Raw genomic sequence first — 20,235 nt, forward strand, 5'->3', positions numbered from 1 at the left:
AAGACCCACATAATCTTAGGCTTTATTGCTAAGGACTAGAAAAATTATTTTCACTGGCACAGGTGATTTATGAAATTGCAGTGACAATATTGTACTCATTCTATATGTATGAACTGTCCTGTATTCATTACAAATAATTTATTATTAATAATGGGTTAGGGTAAAGATTTGCTTCGGTGTATTCAGAAGGCTTCTCAATATGGGATTCTTTGCCAGAATGTTATGGGTAGAATTTTTGTCTGGGAAAGTACTACAGTAAAACAATACTGTTCTTTCATATTAAGAATTTAAACTGGCAAAGCAGTACCACAAGAATGCAGTGCAATTCAGCCACAAGCTGAGTACAATGCCAAACTTTCTTTTGAAGGAAAAAAAAAAGTCAGTTTTCTAAAGGGCAAAATTAACAGCATCCCAAGTACGTTGCTGAAACCTATGCCCGTGGGATCATGAATTCAATTCCATGTTTATAAATAATCAACCCATTTGGGGTCTAATAACAAAAAAAAATAGAACTGCCATCCTATTGATGCTATACAAGTCCTTCTTACACTCTTATTCTGCCCTATCATCACTATAGTAAATGGAAGGACTGTGGCTTTCTGTTAGGGCATACACTCTGTTGGCATAGATCTACAGTTGCTACTATCTCCCATGTGAAAGCACCCACCAACAATCTGAGTCTTATCTTCCTATGTAGGCAGACTGGGATGTCACAATTGTCAGAGAGAAACATGTTGAATGGCTAGTTAGGCCAACCAGCCGTTCCAAAGAGCTGTGTTCTTTAAAGAACAGAGTCATTTAACTCAAATTCAACCCTTGTCCTTGTCAACCCTTTAAAATAACTATTTCAATCTCTTCTCTTCTCTCTCTCTCTCCCCCTACCTCTCTCCCTCTCTCTTTCACTCTCTCCCTTAGGTTTCAATAAACTAGCTTTATTTAGGAAGTAATTTTGTTTTGTAAGGCAATTACTATGCAGGTAATAACAAAAAATTGGACTGTTTACTTATTCAAGTAACTATGTTAATTTTAATCAAGGAAAATTGAATTTCTAAAATATGTGTATTTGAACAAAATGGGCCTAAGGGAAGAGCGTTCCTGACTACACTTAATCTTCGGTAAAATAAACTGTAGCCTAAGAAAGATGATGCCCCAAATGAATATTGATTCGAACAGGTTTTAGAATAGTAATGTAAGCAGATATACAGCATATACTTTTTTTTCTAAAAAGTAGTACATTTTTTCTGAAAATGTAGGATTTCTAGGTTTCGGCCAGATCATGATTATTGTTAATCTTGAACAGGATTATTCCAGTGTTCTTTTTGTTTTCTGCTGCAACATGTTAATCTGACTTGAATGTCAGAATGAATAAAGCAAGTTTAATTTGTTAATTTATTGCTATAGTTTAGAAAAGGAGAAGAAAGCTGGTGTGCTTTTGAAAAATATGCTTCTAAACTCTCTCTCTCTCCCCCCTCCCACTCTCTCTCTCTCCCTCTCTCATTGTTTTCTGCTTTTGTTTTTCAGGTTCATACCTTCAGAGGTCCACATTGGTGTGAATATTGTGCCAACTTCATGTGGGGCCTCATTGCTCAGGGAGTGAAATGTGCAGGTAACAATGAATCAGATTGGAGATGATGTTTTTTTCCATGTAGTAACCGAATTTGTTGCCTTAATCTTTAAATTTAATCTGAAGTGGCAGATACTAAAACTGGATTAAAAATCCTGAAATCTAGAGCTTTCCCAGATAATGTGTGATTGTCAGTTGCTAAAATGCAGGAAAGAGAGTTGGAAGTGACAAAAGCTTCTGAAATTGCAAAAGCAAAATAAAGATATAAGATATGACGTTGACAAATCAAGCCTATTTATCCTCACCATATTCCATGTGTGACAAACACATGTCTAGAACAGTGGCCTTTCTGGCACCAGGGACCAGTTTCATGGAAAACATTTTTTCCACAGACCGTGTGTGTGTGTGTGTGTGTGTGTGTGTGTGTGTGTGTGTGTTCACACGAAACTTAGATCCTGTGCATGCATAGTTGAAGCTTCACTTGCTTGCTTGCCACTTGCACAGACCAGTTCCTAACATACCACAGACAGGTACTGGCCCAGGGGTTGGGACCTCTGGTCTAGAATAAGAATAGTTTTATGTGGGTAACCAAAACATTGAAAAGAGGTGCTTTGAAAGGAGAGACTTTAAAGACTGTTCCTGTTTATCTCTCCACATGTGTGCATGGAACAACAGCCCTTCTGTAAGTGCTCTATGTGTCTGTTTGCACAGGTAAAGGAAACTTGGGGGGAGGGGGAAGCAGAGCTCATTCTGCAAAAATTAAAGACCCTTCAATTGTCTCAATAATTAACATATTTCTTTTAACTTGGTATGTGGTATCATTTGCTTGCAGAAATTGTGTAGCACAGCCATTATTGTTGAAATGAATGTCTGTTCATTTTGTCCCTTTCAATATTTCTTGATTTCTTAAACCCATGTAATTGGTGCATGAATAATGTGCAGTTTAGTATTTAATAGAGCATAATATATTAAAAAGAGATCCAGTTTGTTGTACTGTAGTGGCTAAGACATCAAGGCTGGAAACGGGGAGACTGTGAGTTCTAGGCCTGCCTTAAGCACAAAGACAGCTGGATGACCTTGGGCCAGTTACTCTCCCTGTCTGTCCTAGGAAGGAAGGCCAGGGCGAATCACTTCTGAAAACTTGCCAAGAGAAAACAGCAGGATCTGTCCAGGCACTCGCCAGGAGTCAATGCTGACTTGAAGGGAGACACATCTACGCATAATATATCAAAAAGAACTAAAAACAGTTCTTCTGAAATGTTAAATGTTTTCAAGAGCATGGAACAATTGTTCTCCCTAACTATGATCTAACTGAAAAATAGGCAAGGAAAGAGTGTGTGTGTGTGTGTGTGTGTGTGTGTGTGTATGCATGCATACATGTATTTATTATTATTATTATTATTATTAGTATTAGTAGTAGTAGTAGTAGTAGTGGTAGTGGTAGTAGTAGTACTTGTTGCTTATCAATTTTGTTTTGCTGCAACTACTTTCCAGTTTCCCCATACATCTGTCATTGGGGAACTCATGTTAAATGAAACTCCAACTAAATCAGAGAAGCTAAGGTGAAACTGTGGGTTATGAGCAGTGGTGGGATTCAGCCCGTTCGCATCAGTTTGGGAGAACCAGTTGTTAACTTTCTGAGCAGTTTGGTGAACTGGTTGTTGGAAGAAATCATTAGGGCAGAGAACCGGTTATCAAATTATTTGAATCCCACCACTGGTTATGAGGCTGGCTTGTTCATAGTAAACAAGCAGCTTTAAACCAATTGGATATTGATTATTGGATATCAACTGTGATTGTGTCTAGAGTAAAATCAGGTTTGGATGCATCTCATTTTCTTTTCCTGAGACACAAGACAGGAAGAAAGGGCATCAGCAAGGCCAATGTTCACCATATTTGCCCATGTAACACTCCACCATAATTTAGCCCATTTAATTATTTCAGATAACTTAGTCTACTAGTCCCTTCAGCAAAAACATCTTGCTATAGAAAGCAGTATATAAATGGAGTACTCTTGTCCTTTACATTTATCCCACTCACTCAAGTCCACTACGGTATTTTTAAGTTGTGAAAGGAAGAAATGCAGGTATTGAAATCTCTTATGTCAGAGGGAAAATTAAAACATGTTGATCACTTTTAATTAAAATGGATGGAATGCACTTAACGTCCTTCTATTTAGCTAGCTTTTCTTATTTGAGCTTGTAGACCGGTGGTAATGATAAAAAGTACAAAAGAGAATAAAACCTCTAGAATAGGTTGGCAGATATTGGATGCAAAGTAAACTAAATATGTTTAGTTAGCCTAAAATTTCCCAGCCTTGGGAAGCATACAAAATAATAGATACTTGATACTTGAAAACTACGGTTTCTGCCTGAAACATAAACCTGCCCTGTTCATGATGCCTTAATGAGAATTTTTTAGTCAGATGCTGTTTTAAACCTGGTAACTGTTTATTTGTGCCATTGGTGTGCCCTGCATCTCCTGTGCAGGAATAAAATAAGGAGGACTGTTGGACTACAGAATAAAGCAGCAGAAAGCTTTTACAAGGAGTGTACGTGGACAAGTGTAAGCTGGTAGATCTATCTAGAGGTTGAACCCAGTTTTACTTCTACCCCAAAAGCTTATCTTGATTTATGTATGAGTCAGCCCAAAAGGTCAGAGGCAGCTGGAGGTGCATTTCACAACCACAGCCAAATGTGTGCAGTTAAACAGAGAGCAGTGAAAACGTTGCTTCAGCCATTCCCTCTGAGAAGCCATGCTAGAATGAGGTCGCCACCACTTTGTGAACCATGTTTGGAAGCCTGAAAAATGCGAAGCACAGTTCTCCCACGAACCAATCTAAGATTACAGAACTTCAAGGCTACTTCTGATCCTTTCTAGTTTAGCCTGAATGCCCCATCTTAAAAAGAGACTGATGGTCTGTTTGCAAAACTATGGTGGTATAGAACTGAATATTAAGCACCAGCAACTATGTTTGTAACAGAGAGTAAGATAAAATCTGCATCATTTTCATCCAGCTGTTGGTGGTTCAGAGGAGTATCTGAAGGACCATTTTCTTTGAGTTTAGAGTGCTGCATCTCTTAAGAAATAGTGGGGGGAGGGGAGAGGAAATAATACAAGTAGCCCTCAAGTTGTGGCCGTCCATCGGCTGTTCAAAATTACAACAGCACTGACCAAGGGGGACTTACGACCAGTCTGCAAAGTTGCAGCCAGTGCAGATCCCTGCAATCACCTGATTGTGTTTTCCACTGTTCCCTGTCAGCTCCCCGCAAGCAGAGTCAATGGAAAAGTCAACAGGAAATTGGAAGTCACCCCTGCTGCCACTGCTTTTTTGCCCAGCCGTGCACCTGGCCATGCTAATGTAACACCTGCCTGTTTGTTGCAACTCCTAAGGCACATCCATGCTCTGGAGTGCCTCATCCCACATGGCACCACGCTGCTTTTCTGGGGCTCTGGCTTCTTCCCACTTAATGGCCAATGTGGTTCTGGAGCTACTAAAGCCGCCAGGACTGTGGGATTGTTGTTGCTAAGCAATGCGGTCATGTGATGTTGTGTTGCATGACCACATTGCTTAGTGACAGAAGTTCCAATCCCAACTGCTAATTTCAAGGACTACTTGTAGGAAGATTTTCTCATAAGGTATAGGTAGATGTATAACACAAAAGGCCACTGGGCCTTTTTAAAAGTTTATTTATAGCTTGTATAATAGGTATCTTTTCTACAAAGCATAACCTACCATGGTAACTAGCCTGCAATTTCTCCCCATCACGGTATGTGGGTGGCTTGTCTCTTGCTTAGATATGGTTTATATAATGTCACACTTTCACGCTCTATGCATATAGCCACCTACTTTAAAATAATTCTTTAGGGGTAGAGTTTTCTAAAGCTTCGAGTGGGATGAAGAAAAATTGAAGTCCCGGATACATTTTGAGCAAAAGGGAGAATAAACTTTAGAACACTTCTTTTTTTCTTTTTAAAAACTGACTTCAACATTTTAGCGATTTGCTTTCGTGAGAAACAGCAAGTAGAAGAGAGACTGGAACAAAAACACCATACTTATGCTCAAAGTTGCAAGACCTCTGTCACACCTCTCTTCTAATGGAGCATACCAATGAGGTCGCAGATCTTCTTTCAGTAATACCAACAGGCTAAGGAGAAGGAAGAAACTGATGGATATGAGCTATTTTGAAGTATGTGCTTGTCCCTCTACATCACAATCTTAAACTTTCCAGGGTTGGGCCAAGTACATTTAACTCTGCTAATTTTCATCTTATATCTGGGATATAAGGTGCATCTCATGGATTTCCACATTCTTATGTTTCCCTCCCCCAAAGCACCACATGCATCTCTAATCGGGAATATTTAAGAGGAGAGATTAGCAGCCATTTCCTGCCTTGGACTTGGGATAATGGGATAATGACTAAATGTAGGTAGGGATTCATACCCACTCTCAATCATGAGATTTGTTCAGTGACTTGGGCAAATCGCATTTTCTTTTTTGACAGGATAGTTGTGGCATCAAAACAGTGTCCTGGGTTCCTTGGAGAAAGGATTCAAATGGGTTAAATGCCTGCAAGACAGTATGGCTGCATTTAGGCTAACCTCTGGTGGATAGAGCAAGGAAACAGGATTGCCAGAACAGTTCATATACACAAAGAGCTAAAGAGTTAGAAGTCTGTGAAAAAAAGACAAAAACAACCCTCACTGAAAAGATAGATTCATAGACAGCCTTTGTAACTGATCTGGAAGGGAAGTTTAGCTAGATGAAAGTTTTACAGTCCAAGTAGTTTACTTTACCACTGAAAGGCACCAATGCTGTCCTTTCACTCAGGAGAGATGAATGCTACATTGAATAGGCATGAGATTCTTTTGGTGTCTCCGAGGTTGTAGGCCTGTTTCTAGGAGGAAACATCCAGATTGAGGTAAATGAGCATTTAAGACAAATTGTGAATATCTTCTACGAGCGAGCACTGTTCCTTGTTCACGGTATTCAAGTGTAGATTAAAATTGCCTACACCGTGAAATCCATTCTTTTTTCACAGTTAACTGAGTTATCTTCATTAAATAGCTCCATCAGAATAAGATATATATATAGAGAGAGAGAGGTGGGGGAGGAGAGAGAGAGAGAGGTGCGGAGGGACAGAGGGAAGAAAGAAATAACAATAGCACTTAGACTTAATATACCGCTTCACAGTGCTTTACAGCCCTCTCTAAGTGGTTTACAGAATCAGCATATTGCCCCCCAACAATCTGGGTCCTCATTTTACCCACCTCGGAAGGATGGAAGGATGAGTCAACTCTGAGCCAGTCAGAATCAAACTGCCAAATTGCAGGCAGTCAGCACTCCTTCTCTCAGCCAGCCTATGAATCACATCCTTGTGATAAAGCTAGGGAGGCCCCAATGTATTTATTTCAAAGACTTATAGGTAGTGGTCAATTTACAACCATTCACCTAGTGACCAAAGTTACAACAGCACTGAAAAAAGTCATAAATTGGGGCAAAGCTCACTTACCAACTTACTCTCGCTTAGCAATGGATGTTTTGGGCTCAACTGTGTTGTAAGTCGAGGACAATCCATATATGGCCTCCCATCTTAAGCAACTCTGTCTAAAAAAGCTGTACTTTTACATTTGTACTTTTATAAAAATATCAACGCTGCACTTTTCAGAACAGACTGAATTGTTAGCCAGGCAGATCTCCTGAATTGCATTAATGATAGGCTGTTATTTCAAAATGAGAATGTAGAGCTTTCTTTTTAGAAATTCTTCTATAAGGCAGCAGACTTAACACTGGGGTCTGGTTGAAAATCTCTGTTTTCAGTTATATCTATTGAAGAAACAAAATCTTGATTATTCTCATAGCATTTTTTTTTTTGAATTGAGATAAGCTTGTGTAAAGAACAGCAAATACATCTTTTCCTGTATTCTGAGCAAGTAAATGTATTCCCAGATCCCAAATTGCCCTTGAATTGGCCCTGAATGCAGCATATCTGAAATGGCTTATTTCATACACTTAACCTCCAATCCAATTCTGATTTCACAGCAATCCTAAAACTATTAGAACTCTCTTGCTGTCTTTTTGAATAGCATTTAAGCTTTTTTTCCCCCCCATTTATGTTAGTTCTTAAACCTGACACAGTACTTATTCTTCCCCAGTGTAACTTACAAATAGGATGGTTCTGTATTTAACACACACTGATATTTCTATAATGCGTACTTGGCAACTGTATATTTTCATGAATTATAAGCAGGTTGAAGGTGAGGGATGATAAAAATCATATCAGCAATAGATGGGAAAGTGACAGCTCTGCTTATTTGTACTCTCAGCAAATATTTGAAATAGATCCTCTTGGGGCAGCCTTAATACAGTGCTTATAGGTTTTGTGTTTGCTCATGCGTTAATAAAAGCACATTATTTCAGTTTCATTGGAAAATGTTGACGTCGATTTTTTCCCCTGCTCCTAAATATAAAACCTTTTCTGCAGTGCTCTAGAAATGAAAGAGAAAGAGCAGCTTGCCTGAGAGGTTTTAGCTTAATGTATCTGAAAATCCACTTCGCAATGTTTTTGAAGCTTTTTGCCACCTAATAAAATTAAATATGGTCTAATCTCCTCTGCCTCGGTGGTCTGAGGAAACTACAAAACATTTGGGTAACCTGATAATGAGATAAAGAGGATTTCTGGTTTTAGAGGCTTTGAAGGAGAGCAGCAATGGATTCAGATGATTCCTTTTCATAATAGTGTTTCTGCTTTGATTCACATGCACGCACACACATACGGGCGGGGGGTGGGGAGAGAAACAAAGGTTGGTGATAAAACATGCCCTTTGCATCAGGAAAGGACTAGAGGCCATTGGCAGAATCTCAAAGGAGTTCCAGTAGCAGGATTTGGAATGACCTGTCCTTGGGTGGGGCTTTCCAGAATCAATATTGGGTGACTTCAACACAGGGTGCCCTTCCAAAACCCACTTACTCGTGCTTTATGCTAACTGTAGGTAAGGTCTCCTTAAAGCTAGAGGATGTTCAGGCAGCTCGCTGAGCATAGCTTCACATGTCTTTTGGATGTGTCCACAAAATTTATGATAGGTAGCTAGAAATGGAACCTATTTGTTCTGCTGCCAGGCTTTGAAAGCTTCAGAGCTAAAAAGGTGTATTTTGCCACTGGCAAAATCAGCCAGCTCTAGTGATGAATGACCCGGTCCCCTAATTTAGTGCGGTAGAATTTAAGAAATTAAACTGACAGGTATCCCACACCTAGTTATCTGCAAAGACTGACATCGTGATTAAGTGAGAATGGATTCTGTGCTGTTCTGATTCACATCCTGCATAAATCCACACAACCGTAGCCGCAACTTTGGGAGTGTTGTGTAGTTTACAGGTATAGTTTTCATTGCGCTGAATCTCACGCTAACGTTTCTTTTTTGTCTTTTTTCCTTTCATCAGATTGTGGCTTAAATGTTCATAAACAATGCTCCAAAATGGTCCCGAATGACTGCAAGCCGGACTTGAAGCATGTTAAGAAAGTGTACAGCTGTGATCTCACTACGCTAGTAAAAGTACACTTAACAAAGAGACCAATGGTTGTAGACATGTGCATTAGGGAAATTGAGTCGAGAGGTAAAGCATATTTAAGTGATTTGGTTGCCTTGCTAATCTTCCTGTTAAATTGATCTCACGCAGTTGGATCAATTAGTTTTCCCAGGGTGTCCTAAAATTATCAGTGGCCTTGGAGAAAAACAAATCTAAATCCCATTCATTTAGAAAATGGTATTATATAGCAAATCCCTATATTACTGTCTTTTCTTTGATACTATAGCACCGAGATAGAAAAATATTGTTCCATTAGATTTGGATGATATTTATGCTACTGAGAACTAACATTCCTTTTTTGAAATCATTTTTGTGAGAAATACTGTATATTTCCTCCACCAAGTATTTCTTCGCTATGCTTGTTTGTTACTTACATAACTTTAAATATATGTAAATCAGTATAAATATCCAATAGGAGAGTGGGTTTTTTCTGAGCAAATAGCTCAAAGTCAATATTCTCATTCATTTTAAGGTTTCCACAAATGGCTTGGTCAGTTTTTCTATACTCTTTCATAACATGTTCACCCATCTGTTCATATCACTTAACAGATTCCTCACCACCCTTTGGATTACATTCTATCAGAATATTATCTAGTTTTCCCAAATGTGTTCCTGGTTCTTTCATTATCCCTGGAGCATAATATGCAACTATCACCAGCTTGTGGATTCTTAATTTTATATCTCTATGTCTGTCTGTCTGTCTGTCTGTCTGTCTATCTATCTATCCATCCATCCCTTTTTATGATCGTGTAATTCCAACCAACATCAAATAATATTTTTATATATTTTAGCCCTTTTATTCATTATTAAACCTACAATTTCACTATGTATGTATTTGTCAGCTCTGTTTCACAAGCAGAGACAGATAAACACATCCCTTCTGTTTCTCTTAGTTTCAAAGACACCCCAAGTATCTGCTTTGTTAGTTTCATTTCATTTGTTAATTCATGCTTTTTTTAACATTCCCTATACAGTCACAATCTTTTATACATCATGCATGTCACCAGATGGGCCTGAACCCATCTCGGCTTCAATTGCACATAATTTCTTCGACTTAATGTTTATTACTTCTTATCTGTACTTTGTGGAATGCTGTTTACCTTAAAAGGGAAAAGCATGATGAATATGTACGTATTCATGTATGGCATCTTTATTCCAGAAACATTATCATAAATATGTTTGCACAGAATAATTGAAAGCTGATTATAAAATTATGCTGAGTAAGAAAGTTGCAGCTTTAAAAAATGAGCTCTGTTTTATGTACTGTTAATCGAAAAGTACACGTCTATCAGAAAAAAATGATTGCTTAATCTAGCGATGACTTTAATTTAAAAGGACTCAATTCTGAAGGACTCTACCGAGTGTCAGGATTCAGCGACCTAATTGAAGATGTCAAAATGGCTTTTGATCGAGGTAGGTTCTTTACTCCGTGATTACCATAATAATTACCTCTATCCTATTTGCTAGAATCCAATGAATGAATATTGCATGGCTAATAGGAAGTTGATTTGGTTCTCTGAAAGCAGTTCTCTCAACAGTGCCAAATATGAAGCATTTTTTAACCTGCATAAGTTTGGAATGCTGTGGCATGATGTGGTGGATAGGTTAGATCGGTGGTACAGGGAAGAAATAATTAAAAACAAACTCAATATATTTGAACTGTTGGGCATGCTTTAAGTAGCTGCTTAGATCTCAGCCATTTCACAGCTCATTCTTCCCCCCCCCCCAAAAAAAAAGTATGGAGAATTAGATTTGAGTTCTAAGAGTAGAACGTTTTTAAAGCACATAGTTTGTGATTATGTAATACCACTACTACAACTTCCATGTTGGAAACCCCAAAATGCTTCCGTGATGAAAGAGTTTGCTAGTGATCTCACCTTTCCTGAGGGACACTCAATTGAGGGCTCCTTTCGTGTCCCCATAAAGTTGCCCACCAATTTATCTGGTTGCCTACCCATTTATCTACTCACACCTGCTTTTGAGTGGCTGGGTCAGCAAGAGCTGGGGTGTGTGAAGGGAGTTCACCCTGCCCCGCAGTAGCAACCAGTTCTCAAACATGAGCCTTCCCAGCCCAGCCTTCTAACCTCTTGAGCCACATGCTCTGATTACTTATAATCATCTGACTGACTGTAGCACTTATTTTTATGAATAATAATAGGAGGTGACTGTAATTAATAACTTTTTTTCATCTGTGCTAATTTGCTAATGAGGCTAAAATTTGGTTTTTATTAATTTTTAAACGTTGAAGGTTGTCTTTGAATGTGATTTTGTGCAACGTTTCCTAATCTGGCATTCTCAATGTATGTTCGACTATGCTTCTCACTATCTCTAATGGTTGGAGGCTATGGATACCATAGCCTCTCATTCTACCAATCTCATTGTAGGTATAACAAAACAAGAAGAAATTTATTGTTTCATGTCTGACTTTCTATGTCATGGCACTTTTTATTTAAAAAATAATATTGCATTTGAAATGCATAGCACCGCCCAAATCTCACTGAAATCAGTTACAATGCTGTGAGAATAGAAATTAAAGTGGCCATTCAGTGGTCTGCAGCTGAATCACAGAGCCCAGCTGTTGTGACCACAAGCAATTTTCTCTATGTTATATTTTATTTTTTGCAGATAAGAATTCCACAGAATTCTTGAAAAGTGCTACGTGTGGAACATATATTTTTCATTTCAAAATGCATTTTACCTTGTTTCTGCTTTTGTATGTATAACAGTATGTGTATTGTCTTAAATATCATTGCAAATTATAATTCCATTTATTAATATCATGTACATTTTATATTTTGGGTCTCCCTCCCTCTTTATGTTCAGATGGGGAAAAAGCAGACATTTCCGTGAATATGTATGAAGATATCAACATTATCACTGGTGCACTTAAACTCTACTTCAGGGACTTGCCAATTCCATTAATCACATATGATGCCTACCCCAAATTCATAGAGTCTGCAAGTAAGCCTTAAATTGTATCCTTTCTCAAATGGGTACTTTTATTTGTCTAAATTGTTCACGTTATATTTGTTTGAAACAAGGGATATATGTATATTGCAGAGCCAGTTTTTCTCATCTTTGAAGAGCTAGCCATATTGCAATTTTTGAAAGAAATCAGCATTTTTTTAGTAGTAGAAAAGATATTGTGAAATAGCAAGTTGGTTACCAGTGTACACAATATTAGACAATCGATTATCAGAGATTTTGTGGCAGCATTCCTGAAGACAGTGTGTTTAATTTATGAAGAACAGCTAATCCTCCTGTCATTGGTTCTGCAGTTCATAGTTATATGCTTGTAGCTTTGGTATTTTTAATATCTAGGCCAGCCATTCAGATTTAGTAAGCAACAGGATTAAACAAGGTTGCTCACGTATGTCAGCTTATTTGGGTAAATAATACCTCTAAAATACCAGAATGTTTTCAGATGGAGCATTTTTCTAGGCATGGGCATGTATGAGTTATTACTAGCTTTGAATGGAGGCCAACCAGATGCTCCTAACAGACCTCTCAAGCCATCAAGACAGCCACCTTCTTTTGATGTTGAATATGAAGCTTTCTACTTTTTCTTTCCTTGCATGTAATTCATTCAGATAATATTGAGAATGTGATCTATCAGGAAACATGGGTCTTGGAAGAGGCTCCTCTAACTTTATTTTGTGCATCTTTTGGCTTAAAGTTTATCAGATGTTTCAATTTCAGAAACCACAGATCCTGATGAACAGCTGGAAATACTTCATGAAGCACTGAAGCTACTGCCGCCTGCGCACTGCGAAACCTTACGCTATCTTATGGCTCATTTAAAGAGGTATTAAGTGAAAGGATCTGTCCTCAATTCAAGCCCACCAACCAATTGTTCCAGGTTCTTGTGCTAACTGCTTCCATTTTTAAATCCTACATATATGATCTCTTGCTGATAACCTCTGGCTAAGTCAGAATAGGCGTAATGCAACCATCCTAGGTTTTCTTGATCTATCAGCAGCCCTAGATGCCATTAATCATAGCATCCTTCAAGGACATGTCTAACACAACTCCTGGTTTTCAGTGCCTGAAATGCTAATTCTCTCACTTCTCCTATCTACATATTGATGAAACTGTTGGGCAAAGACACCTATTGACTATCAGAGCACCCATGATGCTCAGCTGTATATTTTGGCTTCTGGTTGACCATGTCTTGCTATTGAAGTCACATTCCAGTTCCTGGAGCCTCTTCAGGGATGGATTTGATGAGGAAGAACAGGTTCAAAATCAAACCTGATAAGACCAAATAACTGGATCTTTGGCTCTCTTAGTTCAGGTGGGATTGCACTCGATGGGATTGCACTCCTCCATTCAATGTTGTGTGCAACTTAGGGGCGTTCCTAGACTCATAGCTTGTGCTTAACAAGCATGTAGCAGCCTCACCAGGAAGGTCTCCACACAAATTCATCCAGTGTGCCAATTATTGCCCTTTCTGATCCAGACTCCCTTCGTATAGTATAGTTACTCATGGCTTGGCCCCTTAGTGTGGTTAATTGCAACATGGTCTTCATGAAACTGTACTAGGAGATTAAAATTCATTCATATTATCACATATCAGTGAGGAACAAATGGGGGAGTGATTGCAGACTCCACCTCCCTTCCCCTCCCCCATCCACCCATCTATCTGTTTTGTTATCATATTGATGTATACATTTGTCATTGTTTATTTTATTGTTCAATTATTCTACTTCTGTTTGCACTTCTTTCGTTTTCTTGTTTACTATTGTAGGCCACCTAGAGTAGCCCCACTGCGAGATAGGCATCAAATAAATTCAAAACATAATATTACCAGATTAATGCCTTCTGGTGGTTCATGCAGCATCTAGCATCTCCAATAACCCACCTAGCTTGTTTCACAGAATAATCTGTCTCTGTATTTGCATTTTTTCTGTCTGATCTTACTTCACCATCTCTATCTGCTCTGTTCTTAAGCTGGTGTGTTGGCTGCATTTTCTAAACATGGAACCTCCACTTCATTGTTGGGAGTAACCTTATCTTGGGTGTTCCTTATTGTAATTATTTAATTGGAGGCATCTGAATTTGCAGTTGGAGGGACAGAATCCTGCTACCGTTCTGACTCCGTCCCTTTAAAATACCAGCTTGAAAAGTCAATTCAGGGCAGAGTTGTCTAACTTCAGAATTCTTTGTTCCCAAACTTGCAGCTCCTGTCTGTTGTTATAGGTGTCTGGCATGATTTAATTCCACATTAAACAGAGCCTCTGGGATGGTTTTTTTTTTAATGTTTTCTTTATAATTCATGAACTTTCCAATAATGGAAATTTAGTTATTTAATGACTAAATTCTTAATGGCATTTCTCTTGAGTTGTAAATCAGTAATATGCGTTAGAGCTTTTGTTTAGTCTGCTCAAAAACTAATTTACAAACGTGAGGGTTTTTTTTCTGAAATAGGCAATTAGCCACCATAAAGCAAATCATGGCCTCTCAAGACAGCAGTTTGTATGTATGTTATGCCATTAAAACAGAAACAGGGAGGGGGCCGCTTTTTTGTACTGTACCCATTAACTAGATGCAGAAGGTGTGGGGTCTGTGGAGGTCCGTCTTTCTGTAGTGGCTTTGGAAGCGGTTAGATTACATTTTACTGCTTTATGTCACGAGTGTAGAAGAGGTAAGGGTAACCTTTTATAATGGCACATGGTCTTACTCACTTCTAGACTTTTATCCTTCCTCTATGGAATTCATAATGGCACAAGAGTCTCAAAATAGCTTTTACTTGCTGTTGACTTTCCGAACATAAATCTTTTCAAACTTGTTTACAAGTAACATCCAAATACGTGTTTTAAAGCACAGTAAACCAAACAATACCATTCCATAAAGAATCATCAAGATCCTTTCCAAAGTGTAGTGGGAAAGTAGGTGGCTCAGTGGAGGGAAGAATTCTCCAAGCAGAACCAGAGCAAAAGTTGGGGATTTCTTTCCTTGACCCCCTCCCTCTTTTCCCTGTCTTGTTCATAGCTTTAAAGCAGGCATGTCCAACCCGCGGCCCACGGGCCGCATGCAGCCCAGGTCAGCTCGTAATGCGGCCCAGTGCCCACCCCAACCTTCGTGCAAGAGGACGAGCCAGCGAGGAGGAGGAGGAGAGGCAGGCGCGAGGTGGGGCGAGGCACGCGCCACGTCAAGCAGCAACAGAAAAGGCGGGCGCCGTCAGAGCACTCCTCGTGCCGAGGCAGCCGCAGCCCAAGAGTCCCGCTCTGCCACCTCCTGCTGCTGCCGCCGCCGCTGCCACCGGAGCTGTTGTAGCAGCTTCTGCCCCCGCTGCCACTGTCACTGCCACCGAAGCTGTTGTAGCGGCTTCTGCCACCGAAGCTGTTGTAGCGGCTGCTGCCGCTGCTGCTGCTGCTGCCCCACCGAGCCTTCCGGTCCTCGCCTTCCAGTCCTGCCGCATCCAGCCAGGCCATTTGCAGGAGGAGAGATAGGCGCGGGGTGGCGAGCTCTCTTCCCCCGCATTCCTTTCTCCCTGGTTGACTATTTTTTATGATATCTTATGAAAAAATGTTTTCTATGGTTTTTTTTGGATAATCAGGTATCGTTACTGTTATTTTATTTTATGTGCGGTCCAAACCAAATTTTCATCTTCTAATGTGGCCCAGGAAAGGTGAAAGGTTGGACAAGCCTGCTTTAAAGAGTCTAGCTGACCATATAGAAAATGGGGTGTCTGTCTAGTCCCCGCTGTGGTATCGGGGTGCAATGGACTGACCATTGCCACCTTTGTTGATCAAGCTCTCAGCCAAATTTTATTCTGTAAAATGCTTTTAATTTTCACAAAAAGGAAGCTACCATGATGCAAAACATAGCACCAGTCATAAGAATAAAATATTTCTGGTAATACCTTGGATATTAGACCCAAAAACATTGTTAGGAACTAAAATAGTGAGTGCTGAAGCCCAGTAATTTGTTTTGCTGCTGGTATATGGGTACAACACATCTAACATTTTGCGAGAATGTCTGTACCATGGTATAACAGGCATCAAAAAGTGAAAGAACCTTGTCCAAGATGGATGGATTAGATAAATAAAGGTGAAGTAATGTTGGATAAAAGACCACCTAACTCAGTCTCTTCTTTCTGCCAAAGAACAACAGCACTTTTCTGCTATTTTTACCAACATCTGATCTTCAGAGTTACTTTGCTTCCAATCACAGATAATGTTAGCATTGCAAGTACACTAAAAGCCCCACCTGGCACAAATTGGCCCAATCCATGATATCAGTAGATGCGTGAAATATTTCCTTGTATCATGAAATGTCTGATTGTTCATCTTTCTTCAATGATCCTGAATTCTAATATTATTATGTGAGACAAGGAGAAAAGATCTCCTCGATTAAGACATTCAGTTTGATTTAAGGGACATTGATTAATACAAGAAGGAGTTGCCAAATGTAAATCCAATAAATACATAAATACATAAATAAATAAATAAAGTATTTGTGTATGTATGTATAAATAAATAAATACCTATTCCTGTTAACTACAAATAATGGGCAGCTGAAGAAATGTCTTGCTATGTTGGCAGTTGTCTATGATGTGCAAGGAATCAAACATTATCAAGATTAAGATAGGATTTGTGTGTGTGTGTGCGTGTGTGTGTGTGAAAGGGAGAGGGAGGGAGGGAGAATGAATCACCCTCCAGTATCTTATTCATAAGACATCTAATATTTTATTTTGTTGTTCTTCCCTTCAATTTGCCTTATTGTTTTCGCCTTATCCATAATTCTTTTTTCAGCCTTATTGGAGCATTTCCATAACTGTTCACTAGGGAACACTGAGAATTCTAATTTTGCACAAAGACTGTGGTTATGACCGTCCAAGCTATCTTTAATTTGTACTTCACGTGACCCTTTTCATTTCTGGGTCGACGAGATCACGATTGCAGCTCGTTCAAGCTTTTGCTCGCTCGCATTTTAATCACATTCTGTCTTATTCCAGGGTAACTCTCCATGAAAAAAAGAACCTCATGAATGCAGAAAACCTTGGCATTGTTTTCGGACCAACCCTGATGCGAGCGCCCGGGCTGGATGCAATGGCTGCCCTGAATGATATTCGTTATCAGAGACTGGTGGTGGAGATGCTTATAAAAAATGAAGATATTTTATTTTGAACTTGGAGTACGTGTGCAAGTGTTTCTTAGCGGATGGTGAGAAAAATCAGAGGACTGTGAATAACTGAGCCAGCTCCTGCGGCTGAATTTTTATTGTGAGGTTGTGCTGTGTGAAAGGTGTTTCTTATGTTGCTTTTGCCCATACAGAAAATATTGGGGAGAGGTGATCATATGCTCTGCTTCCCAGGATTTATCGCTGTGTGGGCTGTTTCATCCTAGTCCAGAATTTCTGTTAACCTGGTCTGCTTCTTGCTCACCTCTTTTGTGAGGCTTCTCCTACAAAGGGTCCAGGAGAAGGAGTCAGCATCTGAATTCTGAAATAGTTTGTGACCGTGATTTAGCATGTTTCTCAGTGTCAATCTGTGGTGGTTTCCTGCTCTGTTTTGTAAATGGTCTTTCAGAGGGGGAGGGGGGAACAAACTCCAGAGAACCAGAACCTCTAAGTGTTTATTGACATCTCCTGCCATTCTTTTCCTACTTGAAGGATAACTTTCGTTGGATTTCATCACATTTATTTAACTGCCAGAAATGCATTTTCATGTATTAGAAACATATTCCGATTGCCATTTTAAGTAAAGCCTTTTAGTGTATTTCCAGCTAGAGATGGCAACAACTGAATGAATGAAAATGGCCTTGTGGTTTTCAGTTGTCTTTTTGTACTTCTGCTGGGCATGCGTATTAATTTATTAAAGTTTTGCTTTAGAACCTTACCAAGCTTTATTTATTTATTAGGTTTTTATCCCACCTTTTTTTAAATATATAAATAAGTCATAGCAGTAAACATACATAATGCTCCTCCATCCTCTTGTTTTCCCCACAGCAATAACACTGAGGATTAGGGTCTCCACATTTTGGGCTAATTTTCCAGCAGTGCCAAATCATTTTCTATGTTATGAATACCCCCAGGTACATCAAATCTATTACGCACTTCTGTGTCATCAGAAAAAAGACAAACCTTGTCTAGCAATCCCTCTGTTGTCCCAAAAGTGCTATTTCAGGAAGAACCTGGACTCCAGTTGCATCTTGAAAATGCACCTTTGGGACAGTCGTGACCTGGATGACTGAGAATCTCTTTAAATAATCCTTCTGTTGTATCCACGAACCGTGGTGGTGCAGTGGTTAGAATGCAGCATTGCAGGCTATTTCTGCTGACTGCCAGCAATTCGATCCTCACAGGCTCAAGATTGACTCAGCCTTCCATCCATCCAAGGTGGGTAAAATGACCCAGATTGTTGGGGGCAATACGCTGACTCTGTAAACCTCTTAAGAGACGGCTGTAAAAGCACTGGGAAGTGATGTATAAGTCTAAGTGGTATATCAGTTAACAAATACATTGAACAGGATCTAGGACTGATCCTTGCAGTACACCAAGTATGATTGGTCTCTATTCAGACAGAGCCCCATTAACAATCACACACTGGAATCAATCCCTGAACCAACTTCTATCCACCCAAACATCAGATGGTTAAGCCTTAACCTGTACAACATTTTTATGAGCACATTACATGGAATTGTATCAAATGCTTTGCTAAAATCCAGCTCAGCTATTTCTACACTACCCTCTTCATCCAAAACATTTTTGACACAGTTAAAAAAGTCAATCAGATTAGTATGACGTGATCTGCACTTGGTAAAGCCATGCTACTTTGGTTCCATCAATTTGTGTGCTTTTAAATGTTCGTTAATCCTTTCCCCCCCCAAAAAAAATGATTCCATTAACTACAGATGTTAAGCTCACTGGCCTATAGTTTCTGGCTTTCAGAAATATTGTAAATAATGTAAATTTAAGAGACTCATTCAGATTATTTCAGATATAGTGGACTTGGTCCAGGGAGCAGCTGGATGCAGATTTTGTCTATAGGTAAAAACCCAGACTTATTACCTTTGTTTAGCAACTGCTTGAAGTTACAGCAGTACCGAAAAAAATGACTTTTGACTTAAATGTTTAATTTTTTAAAAAAAGTAAATCCAAAACATTATACTTGTTCATTTATGAACCAAACCAAATCAAATGAACCAAAACTATATATTTGTATGTGGTAAAAGAGGGGGTTGTATGTAGGTAGAAATACTGAAAATTCTAAAGATTGTATGTAGAATCTTTTAAGTACCGCAGTAGGTGGGCTTAAAGAGGCAGGATTTCATGACTCCAACTCCAGTTTATTTATGGTTTATCCTGTCTTTATGTTTTGTTATATGCCTAATGCTCCCACCTCCTATTTTTTCCACAACAACCCTGTGAGGTGGGTTGGGCTGAGAGAGAGCGACTGGCCTAAAATCACTGAGCCGGTTTTCATTTCCAAGGGAGAACTATTATAGAATTCATCACCTCCTGGTTTCAAGACCATCACCTGTGTCACTTCACCAAACTGGCTCTCTTCCAAACTGAGGAACACCTGAGCCATGTGCAATTGAAGTATTGCATAGTTCTGCGAAATAATTAACTAGCTATAATAACAGAACTACTTCATTAAAGTTTGTCCTTCACCCACATTTCAAATCATTTCGTGTGACTCTGCTCCCTTTTATTATGACTCAGCTGTTCAAAGGCTGGAAATGACCCACTGAAAGTTACATGCCTTAGAGGAAGAATTAATACTGGTCAAAATCCCAGAGGGGAGAAATTACATTATGTTAACGAATCAAGTAAAGTAGCTCAGGTCCCAGTGGAAGATCAACTCCTTAGTAAGGACACACATTTTCCTCCTCTGCTAAGATATTCACCATAAGCTACCCTTCTCTGTCCTGACTGTGGTGTACAGTCCAGAATTTTGTGGCCTACCAGAAGAAAAAAAATCAGTTAAAATGAACTTCACTATGCACTTAAGCTACCAATTTCTTTTTTTGATAAATGGATATAGAAAAGATGCTTTACCCTTCAGATAGGTCCTGCATAAATGTACCATGAAGTGCGTTCACGTGATTCCCATTTCCCTCCCCCTTTTCTATGT

General features: G+C 39.2%; 1 protein-coding gene across 1 annotated transcript in view; it reads left to right on the forward strand.

Moving 5' to 3' along the window:
- Positions 1–17,994, forward strand: part of CHN1 (chimerin 1) — a 109,787-nt gene extending 91,793 nt beyond the window's left edge. Inside the window, exons 8-13 of the mRNA XM_026697028.2 lie at positions 1,522–1,606; positions 9,006–9,179; positions 10,488–10,565; positions 11,976–12,113; positions 12,852–12,957; positions 17,113–17,994. Of these exons, the coding sequence (XP_026552813.1) occupies positions 1,522–1,606; positions 9,006–9,179; positions 10,488–10,565; positions 11,976–12,113; positions 12,852–12,957; positions 17,113–17,284 (753 nt within the window). The 3' untranslated portion in view covers positions 17,285–17,994. The remainder of the gene's footprint in view (positions 1–1,521; positions 1,607–9,005; positions 9,180–10,487; positions 10,566–11,975; positions 12,114–12,851; positions 12,958–17,112) is intronic.
- The last annotated feature ends 2,241 nt before the right edge of the window (positions 17,995–20,235 follow it).

Source organism: Pseudonaja textilis, chromosome 1 (genome assembly GCF_049901715.1).
Source record: "Pseudonaja textilis isolate UNSWEBS1 chromosome 1, rPseTex1.2, whole genome shotgun sequence".
Taxonomy (NCBI): Eukaryota; Metazoa; Chordata; class Lepidosauria; order Squamata; family Elapidae; genus Pseudonaja; species Pseudonaja textilis.